Source organism: Phoca vitulina, unplaced genomic scaffold (genome assembly GCF_004348235.1).
Source record: "Phoca vitulina isolate PV1807 unplaced genomic scaffold, GSC_HSeal_1.0 scaffold49, whole genome shotgun sequence".
Taxonomy (NCBI): Eukaryota; Metazoa; Chordata; class Mammalia; order Carnivora; family Phocidae; genus Phoca; species Phoca vitulina.
Window position 1 is genome coordinate 9,583,049 of NW_022589752.1, and position 20,848 is coordinate 9,603,896.

Sequence of the window (20,848 nt, forward strand, 5' to 3'; positions counted from 1 at the left end):
ATATAACACTTATAAATACCTCCCAAAAGACTTGTTTCCTGAGGTACAGACATTCAGAATCAGTTGACTGGGCCATATTTGTTTTCCCCGTTTTTACCTGGCCTTCTAAGGGATGTGTGTGTGTGTGTGTGTGTGTGTGTGTGTGTGTGTGTAAAATGGGTAGCTGGGGGGGAAGGGGTTAGGGCATTTAACTGAACCAACCATATCTGAAAAGAGGAAAAAGTATATCCTTCATGAGGAGACTGTGAGGAGTGCTCAATATATGTTCACTATTGTTCAGTCAAAGCTAGTCTCACAAGTCTCTACCTATTGGTACTGGTCTGTCTTCTACTCAGAATAAGACTGTCATCTTTTATACAAAGGTCCTTCAGATATTTAAAGACAGGTAACATGGCACCTTTCTTCCAGGCTAACTATTGCTGAATTCTTTACGTGTGTCTCCCAGACTATGGCTTCAGAATGCTTTTCCTTCCACTCATACTTTAAACAGCTGTTTTACCAACATACAGCATTTTGATCTCTCCTTCCTGAATATGTCATAAAAAGAGAGTTTTCCTTTCTTTTACGGTCCTTAAAAGGTTGAAGTTTATTTCCTAAGAGATGAAACTGTCAGTACCGCTATAAACTAAAACATTAAATCTAAAGCAGGATTTTATTTTGAAAAGTTTGTTTCCTTTTTTATTTTCTCTTCCACAACAAATACTTTAGTGTAACAGTTACTGACTCTTAAAATGAGCGAATTACAGGGTTATGCTGAGCATCAGCTGAAAGAATGACTGCAAATTTTCTCCTCTGTTCCTTTGATAAGAACTGCATCTTTTCTGATGCAAGACAATACTTTAAGGAGGACTGGACCAGATGTCCTCTAAATTCCCCCCTAATCCTCACATCCCGTGATTCGAGGCTTCTGCAATTTTGTTGAAAGTACAAACATACTGAAGTAGTCCTCATTCCAAAGCATAATAAGTTCATGACACATTTTAGAGGAAATTTCATTTATAACTATAGTACAAATAAATTATATGTATATAAAGATATATTTAAATATATTTATTTCCTATTTCCTTTTTTTATTCTAAGAAATTGCTTCTTCAGAGGGTGATTAAATTCATTTTAAAGTGGTTTATCTACTCATGCTGCTTATTTTCCCATTTGACATGTTAATCCCCTATCTTGCCAGATAACCCTTTGGTTATTTCCATCAGGTATAAACAAATGTTTCCAGTGACAGAAAGCCAGGGCAGCGACCTCCCATATGCCACAACACCATTAAGAATTCTTGACAAGGAAGCAGCCCTTCGGAGCTCTTAGCCCAAATACACAAAAAGGCCCCGCTCAGCTTGTCAATTGCCCTGATGACATGGGCAAGGTTGGGACACATATTTTTTTAAAAAAGGGCTTTTTGTGTGGACCTGTGATCAAAAACTGATATTCAACACACAAGGACCTCCTCCCTCAGAGGTCTCCACAGATAGTAAAGTAGTGAGGTTTTTTGGTAAGCAGAGTGAACAAAGCAGGACACGGGGATCAAACACTATCTTATCAGGGTCACAGACCAACTCAATTCACTAAAATCTACCACATTTGTATGTCTCTCCATGGTTATATGCTTTAGTCATTAGCTAATTCCAGTTTTCTTACAGGAAGTGTTTCTTGGTAAAGAATTTAGGGCTTTAAGTAGGGAAGAAATAGAAACATTTATTAAACCCTTAGCAACCGAAGTTTAATCATATCACATATACCACGATACACAAATCAGATATACACAGATACCAATGCAGGCAACATTATTTTGCCCTCTTTTTGTGTTTAAGATTGAAGGCTCTACTAATGCCTTAAAAAACACAGAAGCTTCTTGAACATCCATCAGTTACCTGGAGGAATAAAAATGTTCCAAATGTTATTCATCAAAACTCTAGAAAAAGAGATGATTTCTCTCTTCAGTATTTAAAAATTGGTATCTAACTAATTTCATTTTGAACTAGGTTAGTAATCTAAGTCTTCTCCAACAAGCTCTTAAAACTCAAAGAATTTTATCTTCTAAATATAATAAAGACTTAAGTACACATTCAAACTGAAAATGGGAATTTATTTTTCTATTACACTTTTCTGGTGAAAAGGAGCTGACGGATTTTTTCCTTCTTATTTTCTTATAGCAAACATTGTCAGATTTTTTTTTAAAAAAAGCAAAATATAACAGAATTGTAGTTGAGAAGACTAATTTTATGTAAATGGTATTAATCACAGCTCAGTTAAAAGAACACTTGATATAGATTCGCTTCAGCAGATGACGTCAACTTTTCAATATTAGTATTTCTCATATAATTTCTGGGTGGCCTTGACATAGTTTTCCTCAACGTAATGTCTTCATTTTTTTTTTGCTCTAGAATTTCCTTGACTTAAAATAATGGCTTGAGGAAGATCACATGAGATTGAGAGGCTCTGTGCTATTTTTTAAATGTTGGGCAAAGTTCGGCTGATTGATATGTAATTCATTAAAATGAGCTGTATTTTCAGTGCCCTGGGCTCACACAACAGTTTGAGAGGTTCTGGTTCCTTTTGTAGCTGAGGAGCGTAGAGTCCATTTTTCTACCAGCCCACAGAAGTTGCTGAAAAAGTCCAGGCAATAGATCACATTGAATCCTACTATTCAGAAGAGATTTGCATTTCATGGTATTGTCACAGGGTAGGTATTTCTTTGAGCAAGACTCATGTTTACCCAGTGTTAGAGGGATCATTGAATTTCATAACCATAGTCGCCTTTGTCTGTGAAAAGATTTTTAAATTTGCTGTGATCACTTCATTTCAATTTCATTTTCTTAGAGTCACGCATGCTCTGTGATCTAAGTTTCTTAAGTTCATTTCAAATCGGAGAAAAAAATTCAAGAGGATAAAAACAAGCACAAAGTAAACAAACGTATAATTTTGCCATTAAATTTTCTCCTGGATAACTCTGCAAATATTTCTTGTCGTTTCCATTCTGTTTCAACACTGCAGAACAATACAATCGTGGCTCAAAGGCGAAGCAATGTGCATATGAGTGACAAAACATGGAAACCAGAAAAGGAATATAAACGTAAATAAAACTTTTAAAATCCTAGTAATACAACCACCTTCTTCCTTACTTGTTGTTAATGTTCATTCCACATGAATTCACATTTTGGTTCCGGAAGGCCCTGCACCATAAGCCCCGATCACGAGGACTGCAATCTGTGGAGGGTCAAAGCGAGCCTGTTGCCAGTATGTACTGGTAGCAAACTTGCAGAATGCAGAATTAGAAGACTAATAAAAGTATATTCTGCTTATTTGTTTTCTGGATTCTGGGGACCTTGGAAATAGAAAAGGCTAAGAAACAGGGCATGCTTTTTTGAGGTTTCTTGGGCGGGGAAGTAGAAAAATAGGTGTTTTCCTTTGGGGCTTTTTTGTGGCTGAGAATGGTGAGGTTGCGATTTCTGAGAGCACGATTTTTCATTTTCCTCAGTCTTTAAGGGAGTGGTAGGCTTTGGCAGTCCGGCTGTTGACAAAATCTGTCTTCTTAAACTGAGCCTTTGGAGTAAGCAAACAGAAATGTGAAAGGTAACAACATTTTCACACGAGAAAATGGAGTTTTGAGTGATGTCTCGCCAGGGGCAGACAAGCGGGACATTACGATCTGGCTGTTTACTGCAACCCATACCCTTTTAGTGTTCTTACCTTCTTGTAGGCATTATGGAGCTCCGTGTGTGTCCACAGAGAATAGAGGAGAACAGAAGCAGCTTTACTTGCTTTGTTGGAGGCATAGCTGAAAAGAGGTAAAAGGCATTCCGAGATCAGTGAGAACGTGTCAGGCTTCTGGATGCTGTCTTTGGACGTTCCGTAAATCTTCTTTAACTGCTGTTGCTCGGTGGCCATCCACTAAGTCAGGCCACTCACCATGACAAGGGAATTAGACGGTGAGCCTTGAAGGCCAGGGGCCACAATGGGTTTAAAAAAAAAAAATTATTAAAAAAAAATCTTTTAAAACCACTAGCACAGGGCGCCTGGGTGGCTCAGTCGTTAAGCGTCTGCCTTCGGCTCAGGTCATAATCTCAGGGTCCTGGGATCGAGCCCCACATCGGGCTCCCTGCTCAGCAGGGAGCCTGCTTCTCCCTCCCACTCTCCCTGCTTGTGTTCCCTCTCTTGCTGTGTCTCTGTCAAATAAATAAATAAAATCTTTAAAAAACAAATAAATAAATAAATAAATAAAACCACTAGCACAGGCCAACAAATAGTTTATAGAGCATATTCCTGGTATTTATAAGGAATATATCCTTAGATTTCATAGATCCTTGATTTATAGAATACAATTTGTATATTTATATACACTATTTACATTTATTTTATATTACATTAATAAATAAAATTAAATATATATATATACACTATAGAAATGTATTTGTACATTTATAATGCATATATGTAGAATACAAATTCAGGAAAGCATGACTGAAAAATATATCTACCTCCTAGAATTAGTGACTCTACGAGTGTAAGAGTAATATTTTCAAGGTAATATAATAAATTCTTGTTGAAATATTTGTTAAAATAGCTTCAAAATTTCTTTGTTTTTGTATAAAGTGAATGGAAAATGCACTCCTGTTATAAATCCAAGTCACTACAGAATTGGACACTATATTTAGTTTTTTTCTTCAATTTTTTAAAAAGATTTTATTTATTTATTTGAGAGTGAGAGAGAGCAGAGGAGGGGCAGAGGGAGAAGGAGACTCCCCGTGGAGCAGGGAGGCTGACATGGGGCTGGAACCCAGGACCCTGGGATCATGACCTGAGCCGAAGGCAGACTCTTAACCAACTGAGCCACCCAGGTGCCCCTCTTCTTTATTTTTTAAGTAATCTCTACACCCAACGTGGGGTTCAAACTCACAACCCTGAGATCAAAAGTCACATGTTCCACCCACTGAGCCAGCCACGTGCCCCGACACTATACTTAGTTTTTGATGTTTTGCTTTCAAATTTGTCCTAAAACAAGGTGAGTGGGGGGGATGAGGTAACTGGGTGATGGGCATTAAGGAGGGCACTGAAGTAATGAGCACTGGGTGTTATACACAACTGATGAATCACTGAACTCTACCCCTGAAACTAATAATACATTATATGTTAATTAAATTGAATTTAAATAAAAAACAAAACAAAAAGTTTGTCCTAAACATCCTGTTTCTGGCTAAGGATCTATGGTTTCTTAGAACTCTTTCCCTTCCATCACCTGAACTAGCACACGGCTGGATTTTTTCTTTTTAACAAGAAACAAAGATCTAATTTTTCATATCATAGAAGGTTATAAACAGGCAACCATGAACAGAAAATGCAATACTGTATGGAAAAGCACATCCTGAGTTCATTCATTAGCTAAAAGCCTTTCTCTTCCATGCCAGCCTTGCATTAAGAATAAGTTGAATTAGCACTTTACAGATGTTTTTTAGTACTTCATGGACTTTTCAAAGTCACCTGCTAATACTGAAGTACTAATAAATCCATGAAAGCTATGGGTCTCTAATATTTAAAATTGGAAAATGTTTTTGAATTACAAGGGTTTTATATCACAGTTTCTTTATAAGTTGGTTGTTTGGCAGTTGGAAATCATTTATTCAAAGAAAAAAATGCTATAAATCGCAACGGATTTCCAGTCTAGCCCCTAAATTACAGGTCAGCTATACAACACTCTAGCAAGGAAGGAACAGCAGGCACAATGGTAGAAGCTCCTTTTGATTTTTTTTTTTTTTTTTTGAGACAGGGCAAATGGACACTCAGGGCAAAAAAGAACAGAGTAGCACATCCCCATATGTTACTAAGCTATAAGAAGTTTCCAAAAGTGAGGGCATATTCTCATGCACTGCTTATGCCTGAATACTCAAATAATTAAAATCATATGGTCTTACGGACATTTGCTTATAAGCACGGATGACTACTTGAAATAGTCATTTCTGTTCTAGAGCAATCATTCAATCTTTCCATAAAGATTGAGAAACTGCTCTCTGCCAGACTCTGGGGGCAGGTGAATATGCTGACGTGGGGAACTGACATTCCATCCAGGGCTCCTTTTAATCCTGACTCTGAATATGGTCTTCCTTCCCCATGAGGTCTGCCAGAGTGGGGCTGCAGAGCACAAGGGCCTGCCTGAATGGGGCTGTGGGGAAGGAGATGTGTGTTTACTCCAGGACACCACAGACCGCTGTGCTTTCCCGTGGGGCCAAGCACACATCTGTCTACCAGGGGTAAAGTCCGTTTGCTTTACAACTCATTAGAATTGGGGTATAACATTTCATCTCTTTCTTAGTTGTTTACAAAAGTAACTTGTATTTAACAAGTCAAACAATTCAGAATTGTATAAAGAGAAAAAGATGCCCTCTTTGGATTCCATGCCTCTAAATTAACTAATAGTAATAATTTCGTTACACAAGGTTTTTCATTCTCTTTATCACCTTTTTTTTTTTTTTTAAGTGGGGAAAAATTAAAGACACAGAAGTAGGGATGTAGGATTACTTCTATACATTAGGCCTTCTATTCTCAAAAGGGAATAAGAGATGGAAGAGATGTGATAGAGAAAACCAAGAAAGCAAGAATTTCTGATTATGTTGTCTCCTACTTCTTGTATTATCCCTGCTTCTAAGCCACCTGGGGCGACACTGACTCCAGATCTAAGTGAGGAAAGGGGCAGTCCCTGTCCCTAGGACTCCCACTTTGCCTACGTTTTGCTGGTTTTAAATCACAGCTGTGGCTCTGGGAAATAAATTAATTCATTAGGTTGATAAAAGGCTGGAGTGTACTACCCAGGGAAACTACTGAGTTTGACTATCTGGATATTTTAGAAGTGAATGGGCAACGATTTGGCTTGGAGAATTCAGTTTTTCACTTGCTTGATTATCAAGGATTGAACCAGAAGATCTGGCCCAACTTTACAATCTCGTTTTTTGGGCATAATACCCATGGTACTCAATGTGTGTTGAAATTTACATATGGGAGTGGTGGTGAGGAATGAGGAGACAGCCAACAGGCAGATACTATAGGACTCACACATCGCCTGAGCTGATGGTCATGATTTTCTGCAGGCCTCCAGTGTTTAGAAGATCCCGTGCATTCTGGTAACTATTCTGGATCATATTGTTCAGAGTGTAGCAGGCAGAGGCTGTAGTCTCAATAAGAAGATCAGTACTCGGGACTGTGTCAGGAATTATGGAAACCAAATCCGGTAGAGTTTCTTTGGCTATAAAATGAAAAAAATCAACACTTGATTAGAAGGACTGTCCCTTAATCTCAAGATCCCAATACATTTTGGGTAAAGAACATTTTTTTTTAAAGATTTTATTTATTTATTTGACAGAGAGAGACAGCGAGAGACGGAACACAAGCAGGGGGAGTGGGAGAGGGAGAAGCAGGCTTCCCACTGAGCAGGGAGCCCGATGCGGGGCTCGATCCCGGGACCCCGGGATCATGACCTGAGCCGAAGGCAGACGCTTAACTGACTGAGCCACTCAGGCGCCCTGGTAAAGAATATTTTAAAAAGAAACACAACTGGTTAATGAACATATGGAAAGATATAATCTCTGATACTCAAATTTAAAAAAGATTTTTAAAAAGATGATATTTTTTTTTTTAAAAGATTTATTTGATAAGGGAGAGAGTGCATGTGGGTACACATGCCTGTGAGTGGGGAGAGGGGCAGAGGGAGAGGGAGAATCTCCAGCAGACTCTCATGCTGAGCCGATCCCATGACCCTGAGAGAATGACCTGAGCTGAAATCAAGAGTTGGATGCTCTGGGGCGCCTGGGTGGCTCAGATGGTTAAGCGTCTGCCTTCGGCTCAGGTCATGATCCCAGGGTCCTGGGATCGAGCCCCACATCGGGCTCCTGGCTCAGCGGGGAGCCTGCTTTTCCCTCTGCCTCTGCCTCTTCCCCTGCTCATGCTCTCTTTATCTCTGTGTCTCAAATGAATAAATAAAATCTTTAAAAAAAAAAAAAAAAAAAAAAAAAGAGTTGGATGCTCAACCAACTTAGCCACCCAGGCGCCCTGAAAAAGATGATATTCTGTGCTCAGTACATTGGAAATCTTTTGATAGAAATGACAATGACAATCTGACAGAAGTGTGAAGAATTAAAAAAATTTTCACATTGTTTGATTCAGTAATTCCACTTCTGGAAATTCATCCTAAAGACATTACTTTTAAAAACAGAAAAAGCTTTATGCAGAGGCTCTTATAAGTAAAAAATTATAAAAAGCCTAAATAACTCAACAGGAATATGATTATCTAAAACACATCTGCCAAGATTATGTATCCCAAAAATATTTACGAAACGTATAACAAGAAAATACTTATGTTAGTATTCTGTGAGAAAATTCAGTACAGTTATTTATAAAGAATATATAACATTTGGAAAAAAAATATTCAAAAGAAACCTGAGAAGAAATACATTAAAATATTAATAGGACTTGTTTTTCTATAATACTATTGATGGTGACTTAAAAATTTTTAAAAAATTATCTGTACTGCTTAGTTTCTTCAATGTACAAATAATACTTTTTTTTTTTTTTTAAAGATTTTATTTATTTATTTGACAGAGGGAGAGATAGCGAGAGCGGGAACACAAGCAGGGGGAGTAGGAGAGGGAGAAGCAGGCTTTCCGCCGAGCAGGGAGCCCAATGTGGGGCTCGATCCCAGGACCCTGGGATCATGACCTGAGCCGAAGGCAGATGCTTAACGACTGAGCCACCCAGGTGCCCCAAATAATACTATCATTTAAAAAAGAAAAAAAAAACCCACTATTTCAAATTTATCTTTTCACCTTCTATGTAAGTTCTTGGTTGTAGGGTTTTAATTTGGCTTTTTTTGTGGTAACAAAAGAGGTATTAATATTTGATGATTTGATTATAACTTGTCAAATATATTGGTATATATTTTAGGCAATATGAATTTATACTGGATTTTTTGCAATAATTCTTTTCATGTATGTTTTCTTCTTTTTCTCTTACTACTTTGGACTCTTCTTAAATGATTGAGAGCATGCTCCTACTGCTCCTCACAACTCTTCAATACAGTGTTGTGTTTATCATGGTTGTATAACAAATACTTCTGCCTAATTTTATTGTTTCTTCATCTGAGTTTATGTGTCACGATGAACTGCACTCCTCTCTAGGGCACTGCATTGTAATTAGTCATGGGCCTGTCTGAATTCCAAAGGGGGCTATGGGTTCCTTGAAGACAATTATATTCATTTCTGGACTTCCAGCATCGATCACTATGCCTAAAACGGAGAGGGATGCAATAAGAGGAACTGAGCAACTATCATCCTTTGATAATACGTGGACATGATTGACAGGAAAGACACACCTTCTGCTCAAAGACCTGAACTCTGGCTTTGACTCTCATTGAAACATCATGGCCCAGTGTTCAGAGCTCAGAGCTCAGCCTCTGAAGTCACACTTCTTCAGTTTCAGTCCTGTCTCTGCCACTCAGTGGCTGTGTGGTCTGGCCAAGCTACTTAACCTCTCCATGCTGCATTTTCCTAACCTGTAAAATGGGGGAATAACAGTATCTACTTCAAAGAGTTGGTAATATATATACATACATAATTGCATACACATAACCTTAGGAAAGAAAATAGGCAAAAGAAACCTGAGAAGAAAGAGCATAGGTATGTATACATACATACACACATAACTGGGCCTGGATAAATATATTTATTCTGGGACAATTAAAATGGGATCTTTAATAGTGATATATAAAATTAAAGGCCTTATCATCATATTGGAGGGTTAGAGCTCAATGTCATATTGTTGAGGGAGATTTTATTTAATCTTTAAGTTCAATGCCTTAAAAAGTCAAGACATTAGTTGGATGTCTGAAAACATCTGTAACTATGAGTAAATGGGAATTGAGAATCTCAAGATGTGTCCAAATACTTCCTTATAAATACATTATTTTATCTGATCCTTGTAAAATCACTGTGACGTAGTGACTGAATGACTAGCCAAGGTGGTGTGTGTAACAAAGTGGCACTGTAGGACACAGATCCGCTGTCCTCTGCATGAGATCTATTATTCTGTCACCATACCAAGTGTGCCTATCTTTAAATTTGTAAGAAAATATAAGTTTTTAAAAAAGATTTTATTTATTTATTTGAGAGAGACAGTGTGTGTGCACGAGCAGGGGTGAGGGGCAGAAGGAGAAGCAGACTCCCCACTGAGCAGGGAGCCCGATGCGGGGCTCAATCCCAGGACCCTGGGATCACGACCTGACCCAAAGGCAGACGCTTAACCAACTGAGCCACCCAGGCGCTCCAATAAAACGTAAGTTTTAAGTTTATTTCTGTAAATCTGAGTAATATGTGAGGATTTCATTCCAGGTCAACATATGGAAAGTTTTAGTCTAGAAGTCTCTCATGAGAATGCGATTCATGTATTTCAAACTGATTTTCATTTATTCCTGGCTATGAATACTCTGAATCAAGATGGGTCCTGTCACTCAAATTGTGTATCTGACATAAAGCTGATTTGGAATTTAAAAATTGCATTTATCTTGCAGAAGCCTCTTCTCGATACTGTCTTTGAAATGAGAGGAGCTTTATCAGGGGATCATCTTATGAAAGCATGGGGCTACACAGAAGCAAACCCATAATTATATGGTCAATTAATCTTTGACAAGGGAGGTAAGAATATGCAATGGGAAAATACCCGTCTGTGCAACAAATGGTGCTGGGAAAACTGGACAGCAACATGCAAAAGAATGAAACTGGCCCACCTCCTTACACCATACGCAAAAATAAGATCGATTAAGGACTTCAGTGTGAGACCTGAAACCATAAAATTCCTAGAAGAGAGCACAGGCAGTAATTTGTCTGACATCAGCTGTAGCAACATTTTCCTAGACATGTCTCCTGAGGCAAGGGAACCAAAGCAAAAGTAAACTACTGGGACTACATCAAATGAAAAAGCTTCTGCTCAGCAAAAAACAACCAGCAAAACTAAAAGATAACCTACTGAATGGAAGGAGATAGTTGTAAATGACATATCTGATAAAGGGTTATTATCCAAAATATATGAAGAACTTATACAACTCAACACCCATAAAACAAATAATCCAATTAAAAAATGAGCAGAAGACAAGAACAGATGTTTCTCCAAAGAAGACAGATGGCCAACAGACACATGAAAAGATGCTCATCATCACTTATCATCAAGAAAATGCAGATCAAAGCCACAATGAGATATCACCTCACACCCGTCAGATGTCTAAAATAAAAAAAAAACTCAAGAAACAACAAGTGTTGGCAAGAATATGGAGAAAAACGAACCCTCGTACACTGTTGGTGGGAATGCAACCCGGTGCAGCCACTGTGGGAGACAGTATGGAAATTCTTCAAAAAATTAAAAATAGGACTACCCTACCATCTAGTAATTGCACTACTGGGTATTTACCCAAAGAATACAAAAACACTAATTCAAAGGGATACATGCACCACTATGTTTACTGCAGCATTATTTACAGTAGCCAAATTATGGAAGCAGCCCAAATACCCATGGATAGATGAGTAGATAAAGAAAATGTGGTGTGTGTGTGTGTATATATGCATTATATGGAATATTATTCAGCCATTAAAAAAAGAAAGAAATCTTGTCATTTGCAACAACATGGTTGGAGCTAGAGAGTGTAACACTTAAGTGAAATAAGTCACTCAGGGAAAGACAAATACCGTATGATTTCACTCATATGTAGATTTTTTTAAAAAAAAGATTTTATTTATTTGAGAGAGAGAGAGCACAAGCAGGGGTAACAGCAGAAGGAGAGGAGGAGCAGTCTCCCTGTTGAACAGGGAGCCCGATATGGGGCTCAATCCCAGGACCCCAGGATCATGACCTGAGCCGAAGGCAGGTACTTAATTGACTGAGCCACCTACGTGTCCCTCATATGTAGAATTTAAGAAACAAAATAAACAAAGGGAAAAAAAAGGCAATCCAAAAAACAGACTTTTAATTATAGAGAACAAACTGATGTTTACCAGAGGGGAGGTAGGTAGGGGGGGATGCATGAAACAGGTGAAGGGAATTAAGAGTACACATACTGTGATGAGCACTGAGTACTGTATAGAATTGTTGAATCGCTACATTGTACACCTGAAATGAATATAACACTGCATGTTAACTACACCAGAATTAAAATTTTAAAAATTGCAAAGAATCTAATAAAGATGATCTCATTAGAATTTTATGGATAAAAACCTCACTACAATAATAGGTTCCAAAAAATAAATTGAACAAAACTATACTTTTGGTGCAAAGTACTTCATTAGTGAGAGGATTTGGATCAGGCTGGTCATAATAAATCCTGATGTGACTGTACCATAATGGTCCTTTGGACCTATTCCATAATAAAGGAGAAGGCCAGACCTATTTAACAAAACACTGGTCCTCCCTGTAACGTTCAGTGGGCATCACCTACAATTTACATGGCACTTTAATTAAGAGGACCACTAAAATGACAAACTGGAATACAGACATTTGAATAGAAACTTTCCTCTCTCTTTCCCTCTCTCCCTTCCTTCCCTTCCTTCTTTCCATTCTTTGTTTCTTTCCATTTTATGTTTTTACAGGCTAGTGACAAAAATACACGTTATACATGTTACACACATGTCATACGCATGTTACAAAAGAGGAACTTTTAGAGATTGAGGAGACTAATATTGCTGCAGGGGCAATCAAGACATTCTTCTAGGTTTGGCCAAAAGTTGGAAATCAGGACTGAGACAAACTTGAGTACACATTACCACAGTCTCTAAAACATGCCTGAAATGTAGTGAAAAATTTATCCAAAGTTCAGTGATTCTATATCATTTAGTTTGCTTTTGTTAAAATTAACTCTGATTAGCCACTAGATGTTGTATGATCCAATTTTAATATCATTTATTTATCTTTTTGTTTGTCTAAACTTTTATGTCCATAGGCATAGAGAGATGTCTGGAATAATATTCAACTAAGGGTAACAATGGTTGTTTTCTGAGTGGTAAGAGGAAGTATTTTTGCTTTATTTGTAGTGCTTTTCTTAATTGCTTGAATTTTTAAAATGAGCATAGGTCTTTTAAAAAAAATTGAAGTTGTTCTTTAATAAAACCATCCAAAACAATGATTTTCCATTTACCTAGGTCTGGTTAAAAGTGACAAATACGGGATGAGAAGTCACATTGTTAAGCCATTAAAAATTAAGAGGAAAAAAAGTGTAATTATTCTAATTACCAAGGTGAGCCAAGAAAATTTCAGATGTAATGTATCAAAGCCAGAACTCACTCAAAGTAGGCAAACAAAGAAAATAAATAAACATTAAGTATAGTGAAATGTAAAAAACACCTTCTCTCTGCTAAGGCCATTTTCTCCTCAACTGAAGAATTAAATAGAGGGTTTATATATATATTAAAAAAGAAAAAAAAAAAGAAAAAAAAAAAAAGGAAAGTGTGGGGCTACACTTGTATCTTCCCAACAGTTAGAAGATGGTAGAACATGGGAACAACAGCATTTCTGCCCTGAAGGCATGTGTAGAACGCGTCCAGGGCGGTTACCTCCATCAGCCCTGTTTAAAGATGGAGTCAACATTTCCTTTGGGGAAAAAAAAAAAGTCAAAGGATGATACACCTGATTCAAGTGCAGCACAAAAGTCCACAAAGGACAATGAGAACACTTTCATAATTTTCAGAGTGCCTAGGGCAAGGTTTCTTTTAGATTCATGAAAAATTTCCAGGCTCTCTCTATATTTATAATGGGCAGGAAACCATTGCATGAAACCACCTCTCCAATATTGTGTGGCTGGCTGGCTTTGGAAATGACATTAAAACATAACCACAGACTTCAGTATCTCTGGTGCTGTGTGTCTGTGTGTGTATTCCAAATTAACCCAATCCCCTAAAACCAAACAAAAATTTGTCTATAATTTTAGTGGAATTTTGTGAAAAACTGAACTTCGAGTTGTCAGGAATGACTAATTTATGGAGCATCATTAGGAAGCATGACTGATTTTGGTGTTAACCTTCCTATTATCTCATTTTATAGTTTTTGACCTGATTCACATTTATCAGACATTTCTGTGTATAAAGCAAATGAACAAAACATTGTATTATTTGATAGTGTAACATAGTTATCTTTGTCAATAATAGACTCTCAAAAAAACGAGCAAATGTTTCAATGTATTCATTGTAAAACCACCTATGCCAAATTTTTTTTTAATTTTTAAAATTTTTTATTTAAATTCAGTTTAGTTAACATATAGTGTATTATTAGTTTCAGGGGTAGAATTCAGTGATTCCTCAGTTGCATATCTCATCAAGTGCCCTCCTTAATGCCCACCACCCAGTTATCCCATCCCCACCCACCTCCCCTCGAGCAACCCTCAGTTTGTTCTCTATAGTTAGGAGTCTCTTATGGTTTGCTTCCCTCTCTGTTTTTATCTTATTTTTCCTTTCCTTCCTTTATGTTCATGTGTTTTGTTTCTTAAATTCCACATATGAGTGAGATCATATGATAACTGTCTTTCTCTGACAGACTTATTTCGCTTAGCGTAATCCCCTCTAGTTCCATTCACATCGTTGCAAATGTATGCCGAATTCAATATATATTGTGACTCCTCCTTCTTGTCTTTTTGCATGTCCATCCATTTTTTTCTAGTGCAACAGGGACCAAGCTTCTAAAATGAGGACTGCTGTGTGTATATTTTCAATGTTTTAGAAGAGCAGTGCTTAAGCAGGTTGAACTAACTGCACGGGTTAAAAAGACCCCTGACCGCACAGCCAATGGCTGAAAAACATCAGACGTGTTACCTACCTTGTTAATTATAATTAGGTCTAAAATTTTTCTTCTGCAGTAATTCAAACAAAAAAATGCTGGATATTAAGAAAAATCCTATTTGAGACCCAGGGAGAAAGCCTACCTGGATGCCTGGGTGCAAAGGCCAGGTCTATTTCTCACATTTCGCTCCTTTTGTCATTTTCAGTTCGTCATTGTAGAAAACATGATAAAGACAATGGTTCCCTGCCTTTGTATTTTCAATATGTATTCACGACATCGAGACACGTTTGTTGACTCACCAATTTCATTCTGCAGAGAAAGATTCCGAGACAAATTTCTCAGCAGGGAGACTGCCGTCTTTTTCACACTTGGATCACCAACATGCAGCATCTTGCGGGTGTGCTGAAGGCCATTTTCCTTCTGGACAACTGTCTGAGCTACTGACGTCGGCATCTGTTGCATGAGACATGTCTTATCAGTACTATTGCCTTTTGACTTCACGCTAATATTAAATTTCTGTAGATTATTAGAGACTGAGCAAGATGTTTTGAAAACTAAGGCTGTGATGAAACTAGTCTGAAGATATTTCCTTTAAATTCTTATGTTTTCAGGGGCGGCTGGGTGGCTCAGTTCGTTAAGTGTCTGCCTTTGGCTCAGGTCATGATCCTGGGGTCCTAGGAGTCTGCTTCTCCCTCTCCTTCTGCCCCTCTCCCTGTTCATGCTCTCTCTGTCTCTCTCAAATAAATAAATAAAATTAAAAAAAAAATTCTTATTACATTTTCAATTTTATTACAGGATAAAAACAGCTTATTTGGTATTTTTAAATAGAACACTGGATTTGGTTAGTTTCTATGTTTTTGCATGTTTATAAATAAAATGGGCCTGTCTTTTCCTTTATTTCCTCTTTATTCCCATTTTCAGCTCAGCATTGTGAAAAGGATATAAGGATGATGTTTTAGAATCAAACACTAGTGTCATGAAATTAGTTGCATAATGTTTTCCCTTTTTCTATTTTCTTGAACTATTGGTTTAATACAAGAATAATCCCAACTTTGTGGGCCTCGTGGAATTTACCTATAAAGACAACTGAGCTGAGAAAAATTTTAAAGGGAGAGGTCTTTAATATTTCAGCATATTTGCTCGCTGTTGCTTTGGTCACCTTCCTGCTCACATTTTGGCATTTTACATATTTTAATAAACTTATTCATTTCTAAGAAGTCAGCTTATTCTGAAAGAGATATTGGGCTTTTAAAGAAAAGAATGTATGGCTAGTTAGATTTAATTTTACATTCTCAATCAGAGGTTGTATGTGCAAATCATATTTGGAATCAGGCTGGCCACCTACTTTCAGGGGGTCTGAGTACTGACCAGAACCTTCCTAGCATCAATAAACTTCTAATACTGGGGTCTCAGCTTGTATCTAAAACTTTATAGATTTGTATTTGAAGCTAACTTGAGGCCACCTGCCAGAAATTCCTAAAATTCTTGACCATTCTTCAGGGTGTCTATCTTCTCTGTTTCTCTTATCTAAACACTGCTTATTTCCCCCACCTCCTGCAGACTGCTCTCCTTACATTCTCCACTATACTTTTTAGAACAAGGGTTCTTAATATAGGGCCCAGGATAGGTTTCAGGGAGGGGACAGGAGGTCCTTAAAACTGTTTCAGTATTGGGGCACCTGGCTGGCTCAGTTGGTGGAGCCTGCAGCTCTTGATCTTTGAGTTGCGAGTTTGAGCCCCACTTTGGGTACAGAGATTACTTAAAAATTAAAAAAAAATCGGGGGCGCCTGGGTGGCTCAGTCGTTAAGTGTTTGCCTTCGGCTCAGGTCATGATCCTGGGGTCCTGGGATTGAGCCCCGTATCGGGCTCCCTGCTCGGCGGGAAGTCTGCTTCTCCCTCTCCCACTCCCCCTGCTTGTGTTCCTGCTCTTGCTCTCTCTCTCTCTGTCAAATAAATAAATAAAAATCTTAAAAAAAAAAAATCATAAAAAACAAAAGAAAGCCTATTTTTGTGTTTATAATAAACTTTCTCAGGGAAAGGATATATAACTTTTATTAGATACTCAAAGTGTCTACAACTCCAAAGAAGTTTAATAATCACTATTTTAGAATGTTTTATTGTAAACAAGCTACACTTTGTCTTTCACTAACTTGCAGAGCACTCCATTAAACTATTTGCTCCATTCTGAGAAGAATCCTTCCTCTGTAGCCATCCAGAGAGGAGGCTATTTATTCTCTACCACTCCTGTGACTTGGGCACAGAGGCAAGTTAGCATTCCTTTCTCTTCCCAATGGCCTGTCTAGATAAATGTCTTCCCTCATATGCAAAAGCTCTGCTCTTGAGTCACTGTCATCCAGCTCTATCATCTACATAGAGTTTCCTTTGTCATCTCAAGGCCTACTGGTCCTTTCCCAACATCCACTAGAGGCTTCAGAGCCTGGCTCAGAGCCTTCTCCACCTCCCATTCACTGTAGATGACCACATCATAGTTCCTAGACTTCCTAAATGTCACTGACCTTCATCTCTCCCCTACATCAGGCATTCACTTCCATGGTCATACAGAACCTGTATTCACCCCAAAATACCTTGATTCTGAAAACATAAACTCCAATGTTAGACTCTGAACACAACTTCCTCTTCTCTTTGTTCTCTCTCCCTCACTCCTACCATACTTCTTCTTCAGCCTCATCAAGAACTCCAGTGCCTTTATCTCACCTTTACTCCCCACACCTCAAGTTGTCAATCCTCTTCTGCCTTACCTTTCTTTCTTATTTAGACTAAGGTACCTGAACCAACACATCAAAAACCATCTTTCAATACCCTTAACTCTCTTATCATTCCAGCTATTTCTACCCACCCATTAAAACTGCAAAACTCGTTTTATACCTGGCCACCAAATACTGCTAGAGTAAATAGTGCATTTGTGGAATGATTTTTCTGCAAATGTATGGTCTCCAGTCTTCACTAGAAACCAAATGTTGCCAGTCAACTTGCTGTTTTTCCAATGCCCGTTGGGGCTTCAAAGCCTTACTCCAGAATGATCCTCTTAAAATTTAATCTGATTATGTTCCACCTCAGGATTAAGCTGTGTAATGACTCTCCACTGTCTCCAGAAGGTTCAGATGTCTTCATATGGCCTGGCATCCACTTTCCTCTCTTTCCTTATCATTACTCCCTAATTCTCTAGGTTACAACTATACCAAACTGCTATGTCTTCTATTAGAACATAAGCTCCTTTAAAGGAGGACATGGATCTTATCCATCCCTTTTTCCCCCCTCAGGGCCTTGTATGGTGCCTAGAACATGAGAGGTCCTATGTAAATGTTTACTGAACTATATGAATAATATGTTATCGAGTTTTCCTAAAGATTTACTATCATCTCAGGAGATCAAGATGGAGTAAAAAGTCACAAGATTTTATTTCTTAAAATTTTTAAGACATAAGATGCTTTTAAAATTAAAAATCTTGCTTTGTATGTATAACATACTATACCACCTAATGATATATTCTTATATATAATAAAGCACTTCGATGTTAGCATATAAAAAAGATCATTGAAACATACAAGTCCTGATGAAGTCTGGATCCTCAAATGATGTTTAATCAACCAGGGGAAAGCACAGTATATTAGTCTTCTGATTCATTGAGGGAAATGAGAAAGTCCGAAGTGAGATGCCCTTTACAATTTGCTCAAAAAGGAAAGTAAACAGTCAGATTTACCAAACAGAGATTTTTGTATTCCAGCTCCAGGGAATATGTGAGAATGACTATTAATTAGTTGGTCAGCTATTTGCAAATAGCACTTCTAGTTCATATTGTCGTGATTACTAATGAGGTTTTAAGCACCTCTTCAAATGTTTATTGGCCATTTCTATATTATCATTTGTGAAGGGCTTGTTCAAGTCTCTTGCCCATTTTTCTATTGGGTTACCTTATGATTGTTAACTTGATGAGTTTTTTTTATATTTCCTAGACAATCTTTGTTACTTATATATGTCGCAAAAAATCTTTTTCTACTCTGTGGTTTGCCTTTTTACTATCTTAACAATGTCTTTTGATAGCATAACAGCATAAGTTAATTTTAATGTAGTCAATTTATAAAATACATACTTTATAGTACTTTTTGTGTCCACTTTAAAAAAATCTTCCCCTAGGGGAACCTGGGTGGCTCAGATGGTTAAGCATCTGCCTTCGGCTCGGGTCATGATCCCAGGGTCCTGGGATCGAGCCCCACGTCTGGCTCCTGGCTCAGCAGGGAGCCTGCTTCTCCCTCTGCCTCTCCCCCTGCTCGTGCTCTCTCTCTCTCTATGCCTCCAATGAATAAATAAAATTTAAAAAAAAAAAAAAATCTTCCCCTATTCCCAGGTCATGAAGATCTTCCACAAGCTTTATTGTCTTGTCTTTCATATTTAAATCTCATCGCTGTTATAACTTGTTTTCTAGTAAGGTGTGAGGGTAAGGGATATGTTTTGTTTTTTTTTCCAACAGATATTAAATACTTTTAAAGTGTTTGGAGGGAGCCTGAGTGGCTCAGTTGGTTAAGCGACTGCCTTCAGCTCAGGTCATGATCCTGGACTCCAGGGATCAAGAGTGATGCACTGGGCTTCCTGCTCAGTGGGGAGTCTGCTTCTCCCTGTGACCCACCCCCCTCTCATGCTCTCCCTCTCTCATTCCCTCTCTCTCAAATGAATAAATAAAATCTTTAAGAAAATAAAATAAAGTGTTTTAGAAATTTGAAAAGTGCGTATTTCAATGACTTTTAACTTTGGCTATATGATGTTTAACTTATTTCTATTGATACATAACTGACACATAACACTGTAATAGTTTTAGGTGTAAAACATAATGATTTGATATACTTATATACTGCAAAATAATTACAATAAGTTAATATTCATCACTGCACATGATTACAACTTTTTTTCTTCTTATGATGAGAACTTTTAAGATTTATTGTCCTAGTAACTTTCAAATATACAATACAGTATTGTTAAGTGTAGTCACGATGCTGTGCATTCTATCTTCGGGACTTACTTATCTTCTAATTGAAAATTTGTACCTTAATCTTTTCTTTTTTTGTACCTTAATCTTTTGATTTCTGTACTTACAGAGTTTGCTAAATGGGTAAATATTATTAATTCTTTCTCTTTCCTTACTTATTATTAGAATGACCACTATATCTAAACCAATAAAGTTTAATACTGACTAGAAATTACTGTCATAATTTTATACTTAAATTACATAACCAATCTTTTAGGAAGCTACTCATTTCAGTTTAGGTTCTTTGCCATTTCAGGCACATGGCCATCAACTGCTCAGCGCTATCTCAGTTATGAACACAAGGTTAATGGACTGGATGTTTTCTGAAACTATTTTAAATGCTTTGCTTTTCGTGTTTTCCTATTCAATGATTCTTTTTAGAAATTATAAGAACAAGTATTTCTTATCATACAATTTAAGCATAACAAAATTAGGAAAAGTAATAATTAGAAAGGATATATATGTCAAAATTTTAATAAAAAGCATCTTGTAACTTAAAAGAACATTTCACTGTCTCATGGTGCTAATGATTTTCTCCTATAAATCTCCAGTCAAATTAAACTCTAACAGCTTGAGTACAGATTCATACCAGTTCAGTGTAGGCTTCCTTTCAGGGGACCAGACTGGTTTAACGTTAGGTATGATTTTAAATGCCTTGACACAATTAGGACAGTTATGAGGATATCTCCAATGCTTGGACTCCTTTTGGACTTGGAATCTCCTAGTACCTTAGATTTCTGTTTATGTATTTATCCCAGTTAGATTATTACCAACCACAGGGATTTTGTCTTATTCACTGCTACATACTTAGCACTAGGCTAGTTAGTACCTGCTACAGCAGGCGCTCAAAAGATGAATAAAGGAACTTAAGACCTAGGTAGTAAACTACATATTCAGAACTTAAGTGGCATAAATATTTCTATCCTTAGGAACATGGAAACATCTCTGGACTGTTTGGAGTCCATGAGAGATCTTGGAATGGAAGAGGCTAAAATGCAGGCTTAATGGGTT

At 37.5% G+C, this 20,848-nt stretch overlaps 1 protein-coding gene across 1 annotated transcript in view; it reads right to left on the reverse strand.

Moving 5' to 3' along the window:
- Window positions 1-1,092: 1,092 nt before the first annotated feature.
- PKP2 (plakophilin 2) overlaps window positions 1,093-20,848 on the reverse strand; it is a 93,348-nt gene continuing 73,592 nt past the window's right edge. The window contains exons 10-13 of the mRNA XM_032432828.1: window positions 15,096-15,249; window positions 7,048-7,237; window positions 3,694-3,781; window positions 1,093-3,546 (exon numbers count right to left, since the gene is read on the reverse strand). Of these exons, the coding sequence (XP_032288719.1) occupies window positions 3,478-3,546; window positions 3,694-3,781; window positions 7,048-7,237; window positions 15,096-15,249 (501 nt within the window). The 3' untranslated portion in view covers window positions 1,093-3,477. The remainder of the gene's footprint in view (window positions 3,547-3,693; window positions 3,782-7,047; window positions 7,238-15,095; window positions 15,250-20,848) is intronic.